The sequence below is a fragment of the Xyrauchen texanus genome, chromosome 11 (genome assembly GCF_025860055.1).
Source record: "Xyrauchen texanus isolate HMW12.3.18 chromosome 11, RBS_HiC_50CHRs, whole genome shotgun sequence".
Classification (NCBI taxonomy): domain Eukaryota; kingdom Metazoa; phylum Chordata; class Actinopteri; order Cypriniformes; family Catostomidae; genus Xyrauchen; species Xyrauchen texanus.
The window spans coordinates 16,866,272-16,885,833 of NC_068286.1; the positions used below are offsets into that span (position 1 = coordinate 16,866,272).

Below are 19,562 nucleotides of genomic sequence, written 5' to 3' on the forward strand. Positions count from 1 at the left end.
TTAATCTTGTTTTAGAAACAACACCGCATAAGATATTCCGGTTTTTCAGAGAATGTATTTTTAACGTGTATTTTGTCCAAGTAATCCAAAGTATTTAGAATACGTTACTGACCTTGAGTAATCTAACGGAATATCTTACAAATTACATTTTTTACAGCATGTATTCTGTAATCTGTAGTGGAATACATTTAAAAAATAACCCTCCCTACCCTGTTCCTCAATATGTGGGGTTGCACCGATGACTGTGGTTAATTTTTACACACTAAGATTCAAAACTCTTTTATTCGGAGTACTATATGCTGGGTGCAGGTTGAGGGCAAGGAACAGGCTGTCTCCAGCCTTTTCTTAGTGCCATCTCTGCTCTCAAAGCCTCCTTGTGTTCTGAATGACTGAACAGTGTACAGCACTTCATCCCAGACTCTAGTACGTCTAGACTCAATGTAGATTACACCCTCTACTACTTGTACTGACTACTGCCATATGATACACAATTCTCTGCACAATTTGTGTCCATTTGTTTCACCTTAAACCCAGTTAAACAATTAAGGAATTTTATGAATGTTTTTACTAAAATTTTTCAGTTTAGTTTTTTTTTATGCCACTATTAGTAAATAATAGACAGGAAATTATTGGGAATAGATGGAAGGAATGGAGACATGTTGCAAGCCAGACGCTTCACCCACATGAGCATTATGGCTCAGCAAGTCAGCAGAATCACTGCATGGAGAATTTTTGAATCTTTTAAAACTATAAGAATTTTTGAATGCTTGATTAGACAGAGAAAAAAAAAATGTTTAAGAGCAGTCCACTGTTTTAAATATTCTTATTTTATAGTCTTTCAAGCTGGAATTGTGAAAATATTTAATGTTTTCAAATATGCTTTCCTCTTCCATTGGATGGACAAATAGACAGTCCCGCCCTAGTCTCATACCATTGGTCAAGCCAATGTTGCAATGTCGGGCTGGATGGGATGGATTCAGGAGTTGAACTGAGCCCTACCTGTGTTTCTGGAATGATGGGGCCCTTCTCAGGTGAGGATCGGAAGAATGTGGAAAGGGGCGTGGTCACAACGAGGGGGCTAGGCCGGATAAAGCCACTGAGATCACAGCTTGGGATGTCATTCTCCTCTTTCTTCATGACCAGGGTGTCCATCACATAGAAGATGTTCCATGGGATCCATACTGTACGGAACTGCGTCAGGAATGGAGCCCGCTCGAAGCTCAGTGTCAGTGAAGCTCCGCCATTGGTCAGAATGTCAAACCTGCAGAGATTAAACAATTGTGATCAGCTCATATAATAAACATGAAAAATATTTAGGATAGGGAAGGGAACAAATCATCGTTCATCAACCAAATAACAGATTATTAAGTTTGACTAGTTTATCTAGATTTTCTTCGTAAATTTTTTAATTTAAGAGTTTAAAAAAAAAGTACTTAAATATTTATATTTTTCAAACCAAAAGTGATTGTGTCACTTTAGAAGACATTTATTTAACAGCTGATGTCGTATGGATAACGTTTATGCTGACTGTGTGATTTTTGGAGCTTCAAAAGAGAAATCTCCATTAACTTGCATTTTAAGGACCTACTGAGCTAAGACACTTTTCTATTTTTCTTCAAATGTGTAAAAAAGAAAGTCACACACTACTGGGATATCATGAAGGTGAGTAAATAATGAGATTTTTGGCAGAACTACCCATTTAGGATCAACTAGATATGACAAAATACAAAGAATTACATACATTATTTTCATTAAAATTCATAGACAGAGATGCACTTAAAATCATTAACACATAATACAAATATTCCACCATATAAACTCATCAAACAGTAATCTTTTTAAACTATTGCAGGAGAACCACACACACACACAGAAAAACTTTTGAATGATTTAAGGATTTTAATGTCCTCCTCATTAGATATGCAATATGCATGCAATGTACTGCAGAGGTGATAGAGTGAGTAACTGAAATGAATTAGACATGAGAGTTGATTGCTTGAACTGATTTAATTGTCTCTTCCTTTAACCTCCCTGATCCCAAAGCAGTTCTTCTCTGAGCCAAGTGTTTCTAAGAAAGGCCATCTCCTTCCTGACACATGGCCCTGCCATGGGGAAAAATGCATGATAATGTGGTTGAGCCTTTTTATCAATCCTTTTGTGTGAAAGCAAAAACTCTCTCTTGGCTCTGTCTCCCTGGGTTGCCATGAGAGACTTATTAGAAAGGAAATGAGTCAGACACTGGACATACAATCCTACATTCAGATTTTCTGCAAGGCTGCTGGGGGGGGACATTTTTATATAGAAGTGTAAAGATAAACAGATCACACTTGAACTCATAATCACACAAACAAACGTACAGCGAGCAGTGTTATTATTGTCAACGACTTGTCAAACTGAAAGTAAAATAAATGTTCAAGACACCAAATGTCTAAAAAAAAACTCTTAGTTTTACTTTTTCCTTCATTAATCAAGAAAAAAAAACCAATAGTAATAGTAAAATTAACAATCACAGTGTCAAAATGAAAACAAATTGAAAATAAAATAGAAAAGAATAATATACATGTATATAGAAAAAAAACATAAATAAAAATGACTGCTAAATAATTTTAGTTTTGCATTTGTATCAAATAAAAATAAAAGATAATGTAAAATAAGAAAATCAAAACTGAATTATAGTTTTTGATTAAAAAAAAACCTTAATTAAACATGAAAAAACCACTAGAAAGTATTAGATGAGATAAATATAATGTCATAAACAAAAGATATCAGTTAACTCATCAACTATGGAAGCCCTGAAATAATAAATTAAAGCAAGAAAAACAAAATACAAAATGCAATACTTTAGTAACCCTGCGCTGGAGGAGATGATAGTGGTGATTGGAGCCTAACAGCTGCGTGGCTGGTACTTTGATTCCCTCTTGGATTAAGTGGATGTGCAATAGGTGTAGGCATGATTATCCGCTGCCATTTTTACAGCTTGCCCCGCTGTGGTGTTCAAGAGCTGCAACAGCTGGCTGAGTAGGCTAATCTCGGACACACTCCTGCTATCTATATCCTCCCGCTGCACCCTCTCCCTCCCTTTCTCTTTCAGTCTGGGTCTTCTCCCTCCAGTCCAACAATCTCTTCTCTCATCACGCTTTCTATTAAACATCTCTGGCAGCCTCTTTCTAGCACCTCACTCTTCTCTCTCAATCTATCTCTGTGGTACGTTGTCACAGTCAAACTCCTCTGCTCTGTGTTGATGTGGCCACTCACACTCTCTTCTCACTTAAAGGGATACTTCAACAAAAAAACTCAAATCCATTCGCTCATCCTCATATTACTCCAAACCCACATTACTTACTTTCTTCCATTGAACACAAAAGATAATTTTTTTAAAACAACCGTGGCTGCATTTCCCAATAGCATCGTAAGCCTAAGTAGATCGTAGAAACCATTTGTCTACTGATGTCCTGCTAGACATGGGCGGAACGATGTTATGGACCATGCGCGTTATGGACAGGTCCGTTTTGTATCGTCTCCAGGTTGTGAGCGGGGTCCGAGTTGGGATGGCAAAGCTCATTTTTAGGACCCACCCTTCTGGCCCCACCCCTGGACACAACCAAAGTGAGATGTTCCAAAAGCGTCCTTCTGATGCATATGTACATTGACAAGTATTTAGATAAGCCCTTAATATAAATCTATCTCGGACAGATTGACGAATTCAAATGCAAAATGGATTGTTGTGAACTGTAGGACAATAATAAGCTTATGTTTGATAATATGGAAATAAACAATATATAGGCTTCTAAAGCCAATTTTTGTATTGCCTTATCAAAGCTTTACTCATATTCCAATATAATGTAATGCATTTAAATTATCTAAATTATTATGTTTATAATGTGTTTTATATTTATAATTGTTTAAATATAACTAATTATTTAATCATTATATATTGAAATTATTTGACAGCCTTCCACAGCATATAATTATATATGCAATGAATTGTGATACATTTTATTAATTCATTGGCATATTATGCAATTACTTCAATTAAAATCGAGAGCCCTAAATGAAAATGATTGGGGAAGCATACTAAGTTCTAAAATTATAAAAAAAAAGCACCAGAAAAGTACCAAAAACATGGTTCATATGATTAATGCAATGTATTACAAGACTTCTGAAAACCATCACCCCCGCTGTAGCTCTCAAATAAAATATGGCACCTTTAGATTTGTTGCATTGGGTATGACGTAAATGTCACATTTTGTGTTTCATAAAAATAAAAAAAATAAAGAAAGAAGTGAAATTGGTTTGGAACTACTTAGAGAAGCATAGACTATTTCAATTTTTTATTCATCTGTTACTGAATTCAACTATGAGCTGAACCCGTTCAGTCCACCAACTGCCCCTAAAATCCCCCTTTTTTCCCCTGTGATTATTCTATCTTTATTTCCATTGAATTCAAATCAAATTCAAAATTGTATTCAAATCAATTCAGTTTAGTTTTATTCAGTTCAAAACCACATTTCAATTCCAGTAATAATTGCTCTCTTTTACAAATCAACGATTTGTTGAAACAATGACAAACCTTGGTGGTGGGTCCTACCAGCCTCCTAGCACAAAGAAGATGTCTGCTAAAAGAGTTGTGCTGGTTACAGTCCTGAGACCTTCAAGATTGCAGTGCTGCGACTTCTTATTAATACTGGGATTGGTTTAACAGTATGGGAGTGCGGCCCATTGGCTGATTGATTCCCCACTTGTAAATCCAATGCATTTTAAACAGGCTGTTTGCTAAAGCACTGCTTCCTGAAGCAATGGCTGACATTTTCATGAGATGATCTTGGTAGATAAGACAGTGCACTATAAAAAACATGCATACACAAACTGTTGTGGATCACTAAGTGGGTGTGTATTCTATCAAAGTGTTCACACATTTATGCATTCACTGTTTTAACATAGGCTACTGTAGCTAAACAGATGGTTTTGGGGATATCTGTACTCTATGCTGCATTATAACATTCAGTCAATTTTTCAAGGACAGAAACACTATGGAACTTATGAGCGTGTTTGTGTATGTGTTTTAAACATACATGCCATCCTGCCGTGTGATGGTGTATCCGTGGTCTGGGTAGTGCACAAATGACACGTTGACTCCAATCAGGGGTGTCCCATCTGCTGTAAGCACCTGCCCTCTGATAATGGAGACCAGGCTGCAAAACAAACACACACATAGTTGTTAAGAAAACACACAAGCACTCTAATAATATGATTTACAGCTTGACTGAACATGGAATCACTAAGCTTTTGCTGCAACGTTAAAATGTCTAATCCACAGTAAATAACTAGCAGGCTAGTCTCTCTCTAGTCTAGGCCCACACAGTCTCTCTCCTTCGTACATACACTCACCCCATGCTTATTTATGTGCCTCCTTTGCCCCTGTCTCTACAGACAGTCATAATTCAGTCCCCTAAAGGCTGCAGTGGGATTCTTACACCCTGAAATCCCAAGGCAGCTTTTCCATTGAGGAGCTTCATCAGGATCGATGTGAAAAAAGCCAGTGTTTGAGGGACTGAAACTGTTTACAATATCCTCACCCCCCCCAGGGGAAATAAAACTAAACATACTTGAAATACCACCAAATCCTACTTATTCCTCTAATTTGATAGGACAAGTGGCATTCCAAGAGTGTTACTGTACTGTATAACAGCATTGGGACCTACCAAAAATGAAAATGGATTCAGTTAAATGTTAGCTTCAGTCACCATTTACTTTTGTTGCAATTTGTTCCATTTAATCAATGTGAATGGTGACTGCGACTAACAGGAAAGTAAGTCATACATGTTTGGAACAACATGAGGATAAATTGAAAAAAAATATATATATTTTTTGGGTGATCTATGCCTTTAATTGAGCATGTGCTTGACTAATGCAACAAAGACAATCAGAGCTTGGGTTGTATTGGGCCAGAATGAGCAGAAGAGCTCTACTTCAGCTGTTAATCAATGACAGAAAGGCAGAGAGTCACTTCACCACAGTGCTAAGGACACCTTTATGTACTTACTGGCTGATTTTCCAGGTCATTACTGCTTTTCTGCTAATCAGCAGAGCGGCAGTGAATCAAAGTGTGCCACCCCTCACTTTGAGCTGGGATATAGGAAGTAAGTGAATTAGGGAAGTAAAGGGAACCCCAGTGTTGCACACACAGGTAAATATTCTATAAATATGCCCCCGTTTCTCTTGATGTGACCATAACTCAGGAATCCCATTTGCTTTGTGAGTTATTAAAACAACAGTGCCCACTGTCAGCTACCATAGCCTGACTGTCCTAAAAGCATGATGTAATTCACTCTCCTCAGAGCTGTATATCTCTCTGTTTCACCCCTAATATTACTGGCCTACAGAGCCAATGTGCAGTTACTACACCAACTACACGACTTTCTGACATAAAAGTGAGATTTAGAGAAAAAAGGACTTATATTTTGATCTCTTTCTCACCCACACCTATTACATCACTTCTGAAGATATAGGTTTATAGATTTACCATTCACTTGCATTGTATGGACCTACAGAGCTGAGATATTCTTCTAAAAATCTTTAAAGTAAGTAAAGTAAATGATGGGATAATTTTCATTTATGGGTGATCTATCCCTTTAATAAATCAGACACATACCACTGGATATTTGGTTTCAATGGTCAGCCACTGCAAAACAAAACACAAACCAAACCAAACCTCCCAAAAAATTAAAAAGTGCATAGAAGATGCTGTAATTGACACTTTTTACGATAAGGTAATTGTGGCAGCTATTACCATACACTCATGTTCCATGTCTTGTATTGGCATAAGTGGATTGTGCTTATGTCACCTTGGCGGGATGCACTCGCATCAATAATCAGTGTCTGTCTTTTATAACTACGGACGCGATTTGTGCTACATCCCCGGGTCGCAAGCTGTCTTTACGTTGTATTGAGGTTCAGTCACTTCGGTCTGAGGTGTCGGGTGTGTGTGTGTGGCTGAACTCTTGCACAGGTGTCCTGTCTTGTTTTATTGCCTGTTCCGTGCATCGTGTGGTGTTTGCCTCACAATGTATGCTCCGGCTTGGTCTAGTGTGAGGATGCACTGCATGCTTTGTTAGCATTGCCGTACATTCTCTTGTCTTATCTGTCAGTTGGTATGAGTGCATGTTGCCTATTATCTTGGTGATATGCGCTCGTGCCATTCGGGTGTCTGCTTATTCATGAGAGTACATGGCTTTGTTTTGTTTCTGTATTGCCATGTGTCTCTCAGTCTTGCGTCATACCACACCTCATAGTTTGCTTATTATTAGTTCATTAGTCACACTTGCACTGCTTGTTAACCTGTTTGATTTCTCTCCCTATTTTAGTCTCCGCGTATGTATGAACAGTGCCAGTTCGTCTTGTTTGTTGGTTTTTGTTCTTCAAGTCTTGTTCGTGTTGGTCCTGTTCCCCGTCCAGTCGGTCCTGTGTGCGTTTTCCTTTTTCCTCCAGCACACCCATTTCCTAATTTTTACCCTTCTGGGTGGTATGAGTTTTTGTCTTTGTTTATTTTTGTATTAATAAAGCCTTTGCTGTTTGCTCTGCGTTCGGGTCCTGCCTAAGCTTCAGTCGTGACAATTTTTCTTTTTGTTTCTGAATAATTTTATTTGGTCTAGCAGCTGTTTTGTTCTGGGGTTTAGCTGGACTTGTTTTAGATTGTAAAGTCAGCTCTAAGACCAACTGGCGAAGGGGGTGTCTCTGGGGCTAGCTCTTTGTATCTTAGTGGTGAAGGGTTTGTGTATCATATATATTTTAGGTGGGCATGGAATTGAATGGCTCTTTTTTAAATTGTAATGATTAGTGGGTACATGTATATTACATTAGTGGGTACATTAAATGTAAATATAATGTAGTGGGTGCATTCTTAATTCTGCTCTGCATGCATTATAAGGTGTTTTTCTTAATAGTGTAAAAAGCACTTTGTACCTAATCTGTCAGGTCGTTCACAGCCTTGTTGAAGTGTCCCGTGTTGCTGATGTTTATTCCAAGGTATGTGTAGTTCTGAGTGTGTTCTAAGGTCATGTTGTCTAATTTGAAGTTATGGTGTTGCTCTTGGCGACTGGGTCTTTTTCGGAATATCATTATTTTTGTCGTTTTGAGATTAACTGACAAGACCCATGTTTGGCAGAAATTGTGCAGTTGGTCTTGATGCAGCTGTAGACAGCGACAGCAGCACTAGATCATCTGCAAACAGGAGGCATTTGACTTCAGTGTCTAGTGGAGTGCTGGAGACTGTTCTAGAGCTCTCGCCAGTTCATTGATGTATATATTGAATAGTGTAGGGCTCAGACTACAGCCCTGTCTCACTCCACGACTCTGAGGGAGAAAATCTGTGTTTGTTACCAATTTTGACAGCAAATTTATTGTTAGTGTACACTGATTTTTATCCGATGCTGCAATGGATCAACTGAAGCAAAAGCCCCTCTTTCCAAATTGAGCCAAAAGCTTTTTTTTGAAGTCAACAAAACATGAGAACATTTTAATTAGAGTATGTAGAGTGTAAATATGGTCTGATGTGTGATATTTTGGTTGGAAGCCAATCTGGCATTTGCTCAGGACATTTCTGTCTGTGAGAAAGTGGAGGAGTCTGTTGTTAATGATGTTGCAGTATAGTTTACCTAGGTTGTTATTTTCCTCTCTCTCTCTGTCTGTCTCTAACTCTTTATGACCTTTCCTTCTCCCTCACTCTAAGAATAACCTTCATGATATTGCTATCACAAGGATTAAGGCTGGATCCAGGTGGATATCTACCAAAGGTGCTCAGGGTTATTCTTTTATTCCTAAAGGGGTCACAAATGTGCACTTTGCTCTGCTTATTTGGAGCACTGACCCCCTGACTGCTCCAGTTGTTTTCCATCCAAACCTCACTCCATAAAACACATTCCATTTTGCCAACAAGCACCACACAGACGCTTAATCTTCTTAAAAGGCCACTTATAGTGTTGGGGAAGATGTAGCAAAATGAAAACAAGATATTTTCATTTATGCAGGCAGGGGTTTGGGGAGCCAGGTGCTCGGGTGAACGGACGGTTGAAGATGACATTGATGAAACATCTGGAGAAAGGCGGCTAGCATACAGGTACGGTATGTGACGGACATTTAATTCCAGAAAACTGGTGTGCTGGCACTTTTGTTCTAGTGGCGTGTTGTTTTACAACATTTATGCCCTGAATCAATAGGTAGTTACCCTTAGGATGAGCACTGCCTTTTTTATTTTTTGCTTGATTTTCTTTCGGAGCTTGGAGATATATAGGTATACTCAGTAAGGGGCTTTCTTTAGTCAGCCAAAACAAATATCTTTTCTATCCTTTCATTGCCATAACTCCTTCAACACCTTTAAAACTAAAATAGGCCAAGGACAAAGATACAAAAATCGAAGTTCAACTCTTCACAATGAATCCAAAAGCCAGAGACTGTAATGTTTATTTAAACATTTATATTATTTAAGGAGACATTACTCTATTTCATCAAGAGCAGGGAGGATGAAGGAGTCTGGTGCGCATGGTTGTGTTACATTCTGTGACTGCCAAACACACTACCGAGCCAAAATGACCCATATTCTGCACAGATGTGCCCTGCGTGGCTTTGTGCATTTATTTTTAAATTACATTAGCCTACACCTCCCCTTATCAGATTATTTGTCTTTATCTTACCACAGAGGCACTTTAAGGTTTAATGTCCCCGCATGTGGGGCACCGGCATCTGGTCTATTTGGTCTAACTCTTTGTTGTAGCTAATCGTATTATTTGTTATGACCAAATCACAGTTTGCCAAGCTATTTTTGAGAGTAATCAAGCTAACTTCAATGAGATTTCAATCTTAACTGAACATGTGCCTTGAGTTATGCAAGAGAGGCAGGGGAAGAGATAAACAAACTGATCGTTATTGCATTATTACCAAGTATCATTATTTAAATACAAATGTGACTAAAAGCACATGTAATGTCGCAGAACATCAGTCAGCCTGCTGTGTTTTTATCCAGTTACAGGCCCTTGTTTCCACAGATATTAGCTTACGCGGTCACTGAATAGTGGTCAGCCACAAAATGAAGGAAATTACATTACAAGTACAAAAAAGCAGATTTGCGAAGAGGAACTCGAAACAGCACCAGGCACTTAATTGACAGAGCGAAAGGAAAAAGGAAGGTAGAATGGAGCCATAAAGGCAGCTGACCATGACAACTAAGAAATTATTATATCCATTCAGGCAAACAGAGAGAAGATGCTTAGTTCTGGATGTGATAACTTAATTAATAGCACTGCTTATTCAAGCGGGATATTATCAGATCCAACATCTCTTCCCAATCACTGTAATGGTGTTCTCACATACACAATGCAAATCAAACCACATAATTAAGTGTAAGTTACACTTAAATGCAACTTCAAAAAAACATTTTTCTCTGAAACCCAGGTCACTCGCTTCTTACGAGGTTTTGTCAGCACATCTGTTTCCATGGCAACTGTATAAATTCATTAAAGGAATAGTTCACCCAAACATGAACATTTGCTGATAATTCTTTCTTCATCAAAACAGAATTTAAGATTTTTAGGATTTCATTTCAGGCCTCCTCCTTTAAACTGTACTTTTTTTGATGGTCCAAAATGCATATTTAGGGTGCATCAAAATAATCCACACGACTTCAGTCGACAATCTTCTGAACCCAAACGATTTATTATTTTTAGAAACAAAACAATACTTATATAATTTTTAACTACAAAGGTTTGCTTCCGTACATATCTTTGTGCGCTCATGAAAGGGATGACGTTAGCTCATTGGTAAGGTCACGTGTCATGTGGAGGAGGAGGCAGGAATCTGATTTTCATTTTTGGGTGAACTATTCCTTTAAGAGGGCAGTAAGGAGCCATTCATGGGAGTAATTGTTTTATTATTTTTGTAATGGTGGTTACAGCATATGATCACTGGCAAAGCAGAACTTGGATGACTATAGCAAAATGAGAACATTCCATATACTTTGCGTCTGCCAATGAAATAATTAGACATGTGCAATTCATAAAATTCACATCACAAGATGCCATGAACAAGTGCTGCTCTTTATGTTAGTTTTTTTTAGCTCATAACCAAGCACACTCCTCACTATTCTTTTCCAGGTTTAAACTGCAGTACATATTGAGTGCAGACCTACCTTCTGTTGAAGGGGTTGTCTCCGTTAATAACATGCGTGCTCTCTGAGCCGATGAGGAAGCTGATTCGCTGAAAGAAGGACTGGGCGGCTTGCTGTGGGCTGACTGGTTGGTTCTGGCTGATGATGTCGATGGGGTCAGGAGAGCCACGGCAGAAGGGTTGAGTCTTGCACGAGCTCTGCAGGCAACAGTCAGGATCCATACAGTCCACCAGGCCATCTGCACGCACACACAAATGAACATACCATTAACTTTAAAATATTTTACTTTTTATATAAAGCTAATTATAATTACTATTGACTTAACCCACATCCGTAGACCCAGCTCTATAAGAAAACATTTTACTTTTTTATACAACTATTAATAATAAAAGAATATTGGTAGTTTTTCCAGATGAGGACATCTCTGAAAGGGATAGGTTCAGCCCAAAATTTTAATGCTCTCATTATTTACTCACTCTCATGCCATCACATATGTGTATGACTTTCTTTCTTCTGCATAACACAAATGGAGACTTTTAGAAGAATCTCAGCTCTGTTGGTCAGTGCAATGCAAGTGAATGGTGGCCAGAACTCCTGTGGTTAAATCCATATTTTCTGAAGCAATATGACAGGTGTGGGTGAGAAACATATAAATATCTTTAGTCCTTTTTTACTATCATTCTCCACCTTAAATTTCTGGTCACAATTCACTTGCATTGTGAGGACTAACAGACCTGAAATATTCTTTCAAAAATCTTTCTTTGTGTTTTGCTGAGGAAATAAATTCATACTTATCTGTGATGGCATGAGGGTGTGTAAACGATGAGAGATTTTTCATTTTTGGATGAACAGAACACACACATATTTTCTATACATTTTTTAAACCTAACCTGAAACATTTTAGCATCATTAGATTGTAATTAAAACATTTGGTCAACACAATGTAGCCAACCCTCAACACACACATATGACATACCACACATGCAATAAAATTAAATAAAATAACAAACAAAGAAAAATATGAGGTGCTAAGTGTTAAAAAATCTCACACTATATCCTGTATCCTCACTTACAGGTCACGTCACACTGCTTATAGTGTGTGAATATAAAAGAGGAGACACTAAATGGTTCTGCATCTGTGCACCATACACCATCCCCCAATTCTTTCTTTTTCTCTCACCTTTAGGGTCAGAAGACATGAGCGCGATATACTCCCCCTCAGTTTCTTACTTCTCTCACACTGTCAAGACTTTCTCTCTCTCTCTCCTCTTTCAGTAAATATGTGGTTAATGTTTTGTGTGGAAATGCGATCTGATCTCCTGCAGGTAAGTGCCATAAACTTCTGCCATCCATCTCAGCTAGTTTCTAAAAAGCACTGCGTACATCTGGCACGCTGTCACAAGGGGGTTGTAAAAGAACACATGTGCAAACACAAACACACACGCACAAACACACACTTTTGTTGCGCTAATCAGCAGGAGACCAATTCTGACACTGACACTGCTCTGCGGAGATAGAGTCAGAGTGTCTGACTGTTTGTTTTGCCTTACGAGTGTCCCTGCAACCCCTGCCAAAAGCATCACTCAACTTCATGTGAGATCTGGACCTCTCATAACTCTCACACTGTTTTAAATCCGGTCCATCAAGACCAAAGTCAACATGTACATGAAAAGGTTCCTCCACAGATAGCGGAATTTGTTAACATAGCTTATCCAGGTCAAACTATACTAGAGGTCACATAATGGGACCTTTGGATATGTATATGTATTTAAGGAGAAAAGTATTTATGTTTTTGGATGAAAAAATAAAAGTCAAGCGTTCAAACGATGTCTGTATTCTCATCTTTTTACAGTACTGTCCCTCTTTGTAATTGCTATTCAAACGAACCCAATTTCAAAAGAGAGATGCTCTGATATTCGTGGAGCTATAAGAGAACCTTAAGACTTAGGCAATTAAATGTGTTCAGGTGATGTGTGGCGAAATGAGAGAGAGAGATTCGACGGGCCATAACCACCATTTTATTGAGATTAGTGATTGATCAATACGTGTTTTTTTTTATATTTACATGTCTTTGGTCATAGAGCCATGCCTTTGAATTTTGCCATTGACTAAGGTTTTTGAGAAGGAAAAACATTATGGATTGGGTTAGGGAGACCATAGTGAGAAACTTGCTAAACTTTTTATAGTTTGACATAAACACTTCACAAACTTTACATATAGTTTTCTTAAACCACACATACCTGTACTTTATATATCATTTCTTTACCCACATACGTTCTGCACCTTATTTATTATTTATTGTATATCGTTATTCTGTCTATTGTTGAACTTAACGAACCAAAAACTAAACAAAATTAAGCTAAAGGGAGGTTTTGTCACTTTCTGAATGTACAGAAGGATAAAGCTACTAAAACTACATTGTATATGTGCTTATGGCTATATAAGTTCTCTATTCTACATGACACATATTCACTTCTTTTGAAGACTGCACATTCTATTATCTTTTTATGATGTCATAATCATGATGTTCACTGAGGGTAAGATTACAATGTCAAAGCAAGTCAGTTTCTGCAAATGAACAGTTAAATATGCAAATTTACCTAATCCACTATGACCCGATTATCATTGCCAAAATATTTATCTAATATTTACACATGCATTTCCATATGTATTTCTGTGTGATGCTTTAATTCTGCTGAGCCCATTTAAATTGTATATGTTTATTCACACAGTCACCAGTGACCTCACCTCCTTCATTGTCCTTGCCATCTGCACAGAGTGTCTCCATGGCAACGTCACAGCCGGCCCCTCTCCAGCCTGGTTGGCAGACACAATGCCAGCCATTCTGGTCCAGTGTACAGCGGCCATTACTGTTGCACAGACCTGGGCATCCCTCTGCAGAGATAGATAGAGCTGTCATATGCTAGTTTGGATATGTTTACGTATGTGTGAGTTTATAAATATTTGTGTGATTGTATTTGTATGAGTGTAAGTATTTCTTAATGTGAACGGTATACAATAGTGTGGTCATACGTGGCAGCAGTAGGACACAATGAGTCTTCGACTTGTGAAACACAAATAAATGGACAATAGTCCAAACAGAGATACACTGTGATCACCGTGAATGAACGTAGGTTTAGAGGTGTACACAGACTGACGCTGGACTTCATACAGGCCTAGTGAGATGCACAGAGGCTGTAAATTCACATGGATGTATAAGATGCTCACTCGACACACACAATCCAACCAATCAATTCAAAAAGAATGGCATAAGTTTGAAAAATTAAGGTAAAACCCAAAAAGAAAATGAACAGATTGAGGAGTCCAAATGAGAATTAATAATAAAAAATAAATAAATAAAAGAAAGAAAATTTAATTTAGAAACAGAGATCAAAGGAAGGGAAATAGTGACAGAGAGTGAGAGAATAATAACTCAACAATATCATCCATGTGAAGCTACGGCATACAGAGAATCCTAGTGGCATAAAGTATAGGGTGGACATCTGAGCTTATGGAAGAGTGTGTGCCTCCAGCGCTATACTTTCTGCCCAGGTCACATTCCGCCGGACGGAATCAGAGAGAAAGCGAGAGAGGCCAGGGGAGGGAGGGCAAGGGAAGGGTAGGAGGATTGTGGTAGCAGCTTGGCTAACAAACACCAGGGGTCAGGCTGCAGGGATGCATGGAGACAGGACCCACAGGATTCCCAAACAAAACTCAAGGACCACAGGTGTGTCAGTAATTGTTTGTGTGTGCGTTTGAATTTGTCAAGACAAACAATGATGCATTTGGCAGAGAAAAGTGACCACAATAAAAACAGTGAGGAGACTGGAACATAGACACGCTGACATCGTGCTTCAAGACAAAAAGAGTGAAGGAGGGAGAAAGAAAGAAAGAAAGAAAGAAAGAAAGAAATGAGAGACAGAAAGAAAGAAAGAAAGAAAGAAAGAAAGAAAGAAAGAAAGAAAGAAAGAAAGAAAGAAAGCTCAGAGAGACAGTGGAGTGATTGCTGGTGACAGTCTCCCTGGGGCTTTGGTATGCATTACCTTTAAATCCTATCCTCTCTCCTATTATGGGGCCAGGAGGAAGGAAAATTCGGGAAAGAAAATGAACAAAAATAATCTGAGCACTTGAGTACAAGTGAAGGACGATTCAGAACACCAAAAACACAAAAGGGGAAAAGAAAGCAAATGACCATAAAAGGAATAAGGAAAGGAAAGAGGAGTAAAGCAAGATGTTGAAAGAGGAGTGGGAGCTGTTTTGAGTTTGGACGACTCCGTCTGGAGGATTGCCACAGCATATAAGTATTGTGTAACTCAAGGCATGAATAAATACCATACCAAGAAACTCTAGGTGCCTTGTCTGTTTAGTAATATATGAATGAGATAATTAAAAGAAAAAAGAAAAATGAAATGTTCAAGAGAGTGATAAAACATAATAAAAAAAGAGACTAACATGTTCCACGATAGAGCTAACATAATGAGGTGTTCAGTCAAGTATCAAAGCAAGCCCATAAGAGTTAAGAAACATCTTTTAAAACCCTTTCTGGAAGTTCTTGGCATTCTCATGCACCATATGCCAGTATGTGAATCTGGAATCACACTTGGCTTAGCACTGATTTAGCCCTGTGAAATAATTTCCAGTAACAGTAAACAATAATCTGCTAGTCCTGATCTCAATTACATTACCAGCTTGTAGTTCATTACAAAATAAACACATTTGCACACATCTTCAAAAAAATAAAATAAATGTTTTTAGGACTCTGTTGTTTTAGATATGAACGAGACTGTGACTTGATGACATGAAGGAGATGCTAAACTGCAGATGTGGCTTTGTGGTTGAGGGGTGGGGGGTTGTTGGTGTTGGGGTTTATGGGGTGAGATGGTTCTGAACTTGAAACATTAGACAAGGAGAGCGCTGAGGACATTAGATTGGATTTCTGACAGTCCCAAAAAAAAGCAGCGAATGAAGAATCACAATAATAGTAGAACAGAGACACGCAGAGGAGAGAGAAGAGGTTATTAATGCACCATAAAAATGTCATAAAGACCTCAATCCAGGACACAAGAGCTCAGGGGAGAGAGAGAGAGAGAGAGAGAGAGAAGAGGAAAAGACACAGTACCTTGGACATATGTCTCCGGGTGAGCTTTACAGAGAAAAAGAAGAAGACAGAGAAAAAGAGGGAGAGGTTGTGTTAAAAAGTCAGCAAAGAATAAGGAATATACTGCAGTCTTGATGTGAGAAAGATGTTATGAAATACAGTCAAATTGAAACGCATACAAAACCAAACATACACAGAGGTTACTTTAGATACCTAAATGGGAACATTCAATAGACTTCTTTTTATTATTGTATAAAACTAATTATAAACCTAAACACAAACCCTAAAAGAAAACTTCTGGAACTTTTAGAATAACAAAAACAACACTAAACACGAAAAACTACACAAAATGAAAATCAAAACAAAAAACCTGAGGACCAAATACAGTTAAAAATAGCCCCCCTCAATAACATTCAGAGAAACAACACCCACAAAGAATTATTTGCTTTGCATCCTGTTCAGTATTCATTGAGCACTTCTAAATCAGTTTTCAACTGTGTGACATTATCACTCAAAATACATACACACATTTGTGAACCCAGTGATTGGCATACAGTCTATGAGTTCTCCTGTATGTTTGCTATTTCACGTTTCACAATGTCATCATATCAGCTGTATTATCCCTGAGCCTCTCAAGTCAAGTCAAGTCAAGTGGTTTTTATTGTCGTTTCAACCATATACAGTTAGTACAGTACACAGCAAAACGAGACAACGTTCCTCCAGGACCATGGTGCTACATAAAAACAACAAAGGACCAACACAGGACCACATGAGACAACACAACGAAATAAAATACCTATATAAAATACCTATATATACCTATATAAAGTGCACGTGCAAACGTGCAAAGTACGGGACAGTACAACAAATTACTGACAATGAACAGGACAATAGACACAGTGCAGCGCCGACCAGTACTCAGTGTGGGAGTGAAATATTATAAGTGTTAGGAATTCCTTGTCTTGTTTCACTGTTGCCCTCTGTCTGCCATTTTTGTCACCTTGCATTCCATAGTTTTCATTTTGTCCCTTGTTTAGCTCCACTGTCTCACTTGTCATTGTTTAGAACTACACTTCCCAGAATCCACCTGCCATCATCACTGCCATTTTGTTCATTGTTTTCACCTGTGTCTCATTCTGTCATCACTCACTGTGTATTTAAGCCCTGCTTTTTGTTCACTCCTTGTCGTTTGTTGAATGTTGTTAGCCTGGTGTGTGTTCCCTGCCTGTGTTTTCTAGTTTTATGTTTATTTCCCCATTGAGGGTTTTCCTTTGTGTTTTTTCTTGCTTGTTTACTTAATAAAGTTGAACTGCGATTGGATCCGCATCTCCTCGTCTGCTTCGCTGCCTCCATTCGTAACAGAACGAACGACCAAACATGGATCCAGCGGTTCGAAAAGCGAGCTGTCAGCTGCTCAGCCTTAGTCAGGGAAATCGTCCGGTGGAGGACCACATCCGCGATTTCCTCGCGATTGCGAGTGCCACCGAATTCCCTGACTCCGACCTGGTGGGGTTTTTCCGGGCGAGCCTGAACAGTGCGCTCAAGGAGCGGTTGCCACAGGCAACGCGCGGCTGGACGCTCCACGCGTTCATGGAGGAGACTCTGCTGGCCTGCGGTTCACCGTTTACTGTGGGTGTCATCGAGGAGAACCCTGCCACTCCTCCCACAGTGGTAACTCTCCCTTCGCCCGTGGTTCGTCCCTTCACGCCTACCACGGCCAACGAGCCAGCGTTGCCAGCTTCGTCCGCCCGGCGGAGGAGGAGAATAGGAAAGGCTTCTGCTCCCCAGTCTCCGCCTGCCCCGGTCAGCGAGCCAGAGCCCTCGTCAGCTACGGTCAGCGAGCCAGAGCCCTCGCCTGCCCCGGTCTGCGAGCCAGAGCCCTCGTCAGCTACGGTCAGCGAGCCAGAGCCCTCGCCTGCCCCGGTCTGCGAGCCAGAGCCCTCGTCAGCTACGGTCAGCGAGCCAGAACCCTCGCCTGCCCCGGTCTGCGAGCCAGAGCCCTCGTCAGCCACGGTCAGCGAACCCAAGCCAGCGCATACCACAGTCACCCAGCCAGTGCCTGTCGCCTCAGAGGTCAGTGAGCCAGTACCTGTCGCCTCAGAGGTCAGTGAGCCAGTACCTGTCGCCTCAGAGGTCAGTGAGCCAGTACCTGTCGCCTCAGAAGTCAGTGAGCCAGCGCATACCACAATCAGTGAGCCAGTGCCTGTCACCTCAGAGGTCAGTGAGCCAGTGCCTGTCACCTTGGTCGTCCTTGAGCCAGTGCCTGTCGCCTTGGTCATCCCTGAGCCAGCGGCTGTAGCCTCGACCGTCCCTGAGCCAGCGGCTGTAGCCTCGACCGTCCCTGAGCCAGCGGCTGTAGCCTCGACCGTCCCTGAGCCAGCGGCTGTAGCCTCGACCGTCCCTGAGCCAGCGGCTGTAGCCTCGACCGTCCCTGAGCCAGCGCCTGTAGCCTCGACCGTCCCTGAGCCAGCGCCTGTAGCCTCGACCGTCCCTGAGCCAGCGCCTGTAGCCTCGACCGTTCCCGGGCTCCTCTTGAGCCTTCCAGGGCTCCGCCCCTCGAGCCTCCCGAGCTTCCCAGAGCTCCGCCTCCCGAGCTTTCCAGAGCTCCGCCTTCTGAGCTTCCCGAGCTTTCCAGAGCTCCGCCTCCCGAGCTTTCCAGAGCTCCGCCTCCCGAGCTTTCCAGAGCTCCGCCTCTCAAGCCTCCCAGGGCTCCGCCTCTCAAGCCTCCCAGGGCTCCGCCTCTCAAGCCTCTCGAGCCTCCCAGGGCTCCTCCTCTCGAGTCTTCCAGGGCTCCTCTTGAGCCTTCCAGGGCTCCGCCTCTCAAGTCTCCCGAGCCTCCCAGGGCTCCTCTCGAACCTCCCAGTGCTCCGCCTCTCAAGCCTCTCGAGCCTCCCAGGGCTCCACCCCTCAAGTCTCTTGAGCCTCCCAGGGCTCCACCCCTCAAGTCTCCCGAGCCACCCAGGGCTCCTCCTCCCAAGCCTCCTAGGGCTCCATCTCTCAAGTCTCTCGAGTCTGCCAGGGCTCCGCCTCTCGAGCCTCCCAGGGCTCCGCCTCTCGAGCCCCCAGGGCTCCGCCTCTCGAGCGTCCCTCTGCTCTGCCTCCTGAGCCTCCCACGGCTCTGCCCCCTGAGCCTCCCGAGCTTTCCATGGTTCCTCCTCCCTCGGCTCTGCCTCCTGAGCCTCCCACGGCTCCACCCCCTGAGGTCTCTGAGCCTCCAGAGCCTCCAGAGCCTCCCTTAGCTCCGCCTCCAGAGCCTCCCTTAGCTCCGCCTCCAGAGCCTCCCTTAGCTCCGCCTCCAGAGCCTCC

General features: G+C 41.0%; 1 protein-coding gene across 6 annotated transcripts in view; it reads right to left on the reverse strand.

Annotated features, from left to right (window-relative positions):
- The window catches only part of LOC127651383 (teneurin-3-like), a 348,816-nt gene that overhangs the window by 47,233 nt on the left and 282,021 nt on the right, over positions 1 to 19,562 (reverse strand). For 3 of the 6 annotated variants that reach the window (XM_052137165.1, XM_052137164.1, XM_052137169.1), the window contains 6 exons: positions 16,278 to 16,301; positions 15,202 to 15,222; positions 13,907 to 14,053; positions 11,180 to 11,396; positions 5,073 to 5,192; positions 1,000 to 1,261 (listed from right to left, as the gene is read on the reverse strand). In XM_052137165.1, coding sequence (XP_051993125.1) covers positions 1,000 to 1,261; positions 5,073 to 5,192; positions 11,180 to 11,396; positions 13,907 to 14,053; positions 15,202 to 15,222; positions 16,278 to 16,301 — 791 coding nt within the window. The remainder of the gene's footprint in view (positions 1 to 999; positions 1,262 to 5,072; positions 5,193 to 11,179; positions 11,397 to 13,906; positions 14,054 to 15,201; positions 15,223 to 16,277; positions 16,302 to 19,562) is intronic. The other 3 variants (XM_052137168.1, XM_052137167.1, XM_052137166.1) reach the window with 2 other exon arrangements.